Source organism: Melanostigma gelatinosum, assembly GCF_949748355.1.
Source record: "Melanostigma gelatinosum genome assembly, chromosome: 9".
Lineage (NCBI taxonomy): Eukaryota > Metazoa > Chordata > Actinopteri > Perciformes > Zoarcidae > Melanostigma > Melanostigma gelatinosum.
The window spans coordinates 24943316-24946706 of NC_136642.1; the positions used below are offsets into that span (position 1 = coordinate 24943316).

The following is a 3391-nucleotide window of genomic DNA, read 5'->3' on the forward strand; positions in this document are numbered from 1 at the left end:
TTCTTTCGTGTTCTTTATTAAAATGTGGCATGAAACATTCTCAGAAGCCACAGTTTGTATGGATGTGTTTTATACATGTGTTGTCCCTGAAGGGACCAGTACAATGTACTGGTCATGTGACCAAGGCCGCCAAAGTCCCCATGAGGCTACTTTTCGGTAGTTGGGCTGCTGGTACAATAAACCTTGTATTGTACCAAGGTAATACGTAGAGACGCCCTTACTATTAATAATGTCCCTGAGAGTTTAAAATGATAGCCAAGAGAAAAGCATACTTTCACAACTTGTTATGTTCAGTATTGACAGCAACATTACATGATTTATGAATAGTCATGTACACATAACTTTATCAGAGTTTGAAATTCACAGATAAGGACACCGCATTGACATGTCTGCATCACCAACATGTGTCTGTGTTTTTGGAATGTTTTGTATAGTTTATCATTAAAAATAAAAATGTAGTTATTATGTAGTCCCGCCCTATTGTGCTGTGATTGGCCGGTTGTCCATCTACATAGATGGATACTAGAACTGTATTCTGTTGAATTTATGCAAAAGGGGCACCATCACAAAACCAAAAAATGTATAAAACCTTTTCTCTCTGTTGTTTTCTTACTTTTGTTGTTAAAGGAGAACAGAACAGATATGTAGCCTGTGCTATAGCAGACACAACATTTTTAAGCAACTTAACTTTGATTGGACTTTAAAGCTAATGGAACACCATAGAATAAAGTGCCAATGGTGATCTATAACAGTTTCCTATATGATCAGTTTCCATAGTCAAGTGCCCTGCAGTAAACATGGTAGCAGACTAGCTGACTAATGCCAGTGCTAATGCTAGTGCTAACGCTAGCTCGACTTCCTCTGCATCTCTAACACTAGCTCATTAATATGTGTGTGCTGCCTGCAGTGGTTGGCAAACTCAAAAATGAACCTGTATTATTTCCTCCACCAATCTCCACCAATAACTTAGATCAACCGGGACTGAAATCAAGTTTTAACGTACGAGCAGTAAACTGAGAGGACATGTTGGGGTTTGAGCCATCTGTGGGTAGTATAACAAAAACACGCGGTGTATCTTTAGTGTGCCACATATTTCAGCACAAAGCGAGCACCCAATAAATCTCTGTTATCGGTTAAGATTGGTCCTGCTTGTTCACGGGCCCTTTCACGAGCCTTCTTATATTTTTCAGTGGGAGCTTCAAATCAAATCTGAATTCAACCTGTGAGTGCGTGGCGCTCTAACTGGTGTCCTCCCATTGGCAACAGAGGAGAGCGGAAGATGAATGAGGCCTTTCTGTGGGTTTTGACGACTGCAGGCACGAGGGTGCTTTGTCATCATAATATTGAAAGTGACTTTTGCGAGAGTCTGTGCCTTTTGGCCATGAAGGTGTGCGCCGCCCTGTTTCACAACTCATTAGAGTCAACACTTTGATTGACTGCCGGCTATTCAAGCTGATATTGGAGTTCATAGGAATTTATAAAGCTCTGTGGAACTTTCACATTGAGAGTTTTTATACTTTTGGTGGTACTTTTTTACCTCGACAGTAAGGTCATAACACCTGAGAGCCTTAGAAAAAAAGTACAGACAAACACATTACACATTATGTTTGTTTCCTGTGCTTTTCTCATTTCCTTTAATCAAGTTGCATGTTGTCTTCTTGCTCTGTGTACACAGGATGTACCATCTGGTCTCCACGTGATTTGTCTCTTTCATTTCCTTCACTTGTATTTTCAGATATTGGTGCTATACTCACTTCTGATTGGCCAGGTTGTCATATAAAGCCTTTTGTGTAGCATCTTGAAGTAAGCTGTGGACATAATGTCATGTAAACCCTGTGACTTCTCGCTCTAATGACGTCAGTTGTTCTGAGTGTCTACTGATGACATGGATGGGTTTAGATCGGAGTTAGTTGAAACACATGCAGACGTTAAAGGGTGCCTCTGATGCTGAGCGACAATGCCCAAGCGTCGGTATTTCACACACAAAACACCAATGTGTCGGTTATTGAAGAAAGACAATATTCTTGAGCAGCACATTTGAACATTTATTTAAATTGTCATTGTACACTTTACATTCTACAAGCAGGCTGGCTTTGAAGCTTTGACACAATAATCAAAGTAATCTGGCACTTTTCTTCCACATTCTGAAAACAAAAAGCACGAGCTAAATATTTCAGGCAAAATTGGAGGGGGGGGGGGGGGGGTAGGTCACATTTCTATGTTGGCTGCTGGCCGTCGAAGAGAGTCAAAAAGATTGGGGCCAATTATGTACGTCTCTCTTGGCTGATAATGTCCAGATGCGTAGATCTGCTCAATGTGTTTGTTGTTCATGTTGTATCTCACCAAAACTCTGTCCTTGTTACTTTCAGGGTCGCTGCGGTTGTAGTACCTCCTGACTTCGTAAGGCAGTTTGTCGGCGTGGGCAGCGTGGAGGTTTCCAACGGTGTAGTACTTGTATTGCCTTTTGTCCTTTATTACTGGAAGCAGACGCCTGGGCCCTTGGTTCTTAAACTCATGGAATCCGTACTCTCCTAGCGTGGGATCGCACAGAGCCACCATGTTGTTGTCCACGCAGTCCTGAACGTACCACACCAGAAGCTTGAGGCCGTGGCGAGGCGGCGGTTGACCGAACCCGCTGTCCTGCAGCTCTTGGTCTGAGTCGAGTGTTTTCAGAGAGGTCAGAGCGACCGACAGCACCAGCGCTAACTGAAACAAGATCTCTTTGCCCTGTGCCATGTCGAGGTTATCTTTAAAAAAACATCACAACATCTTGATGAAAACATTCCACTGTACGCAGGTGTAACTACATCATATAACAGTTGTATCCTCACCTCTCAGTTGGTAAGACGAGGAGCAAGTTTGTCTGTAACAGCCGTCTCAAAATGTGCCTCCAACCACAGCCTAACTCTGTACGTTGTGCTGCAGATGGACGAGCTGCTGGGCCCCGTGGTCGACTCCTCTCTGTCTTGTCTTTGGAGGATGAAAGCAGCGTACTTGTTATTTCGACCGGAGGTAGAGCTATTTCCGCTCTCTATTTGCCACGAAAGAGGAAGTGCTGTGTTTGCTGCACAGCTGGGGTCTGCACAAAGTTTGGTTTCTAATCAGAGTTAAGCCTCAGTTTGAAATAGCATTTATAATGTTGACGATTGCAGAGTTAAGTTATTAAACTGTAAGTAGCATGTTTACAGAGTTATATGTAGGACATGTTCAACTGTAGCACATGTGCTTGCGTTGTGAAGGAGGAGCAAGTGCATATCAAGATTCAGGCTCACAGGACTTTGTGGTTTTGAGTGTTTTGTGGTCTGTTGTTACAGTTTTTACTTCTGCTGTCTCTCCCAATGGTGAACAACATCTGCTGTCAAATGATGTGCAACACGAGGGCTTTGCAAAA

General features: G+C 42.8%; 1 protein-coding gene across 1 annotated transcript; it reads right to left on the bottom strand.

Moving 5' to 3' along the window:
* Positions 1-2032: 2032 nt before the first annotated feature.
* LOC306781713 (uncharacterized protein) lies at positions 2033-2971 on the bottom strand. Its single transcript, XM_079274692.1, has 2 exons — positions 2832-2971; positions 2033-2747 (listed from the first exon to the last, which is right to left on the bottom strand). Exon 2 carries the CDS (start codon positions 2734-2736, stop codon positions 2209-2211), a length of 528 nt encoding a protein of 175 aa, XP_079130818.1. The 5' UTR covers positions 2737-2747; positions 2832-2971; the 3' UTR covers positions 2033-2208.
* Between the last annotated feature and the right edge of the window lie 420 nt (positions 2972-3391).

Excerpts from the sequence above, each read along its gene's own strand:
- LOC306781713 (XM_079274692.1), bottom strand. The coding sequence starts at position 2,736 with ATGGCACAGGGCAAAGAGATCTTGTTTCAGTTAGCGCTGGTGCTGTCG.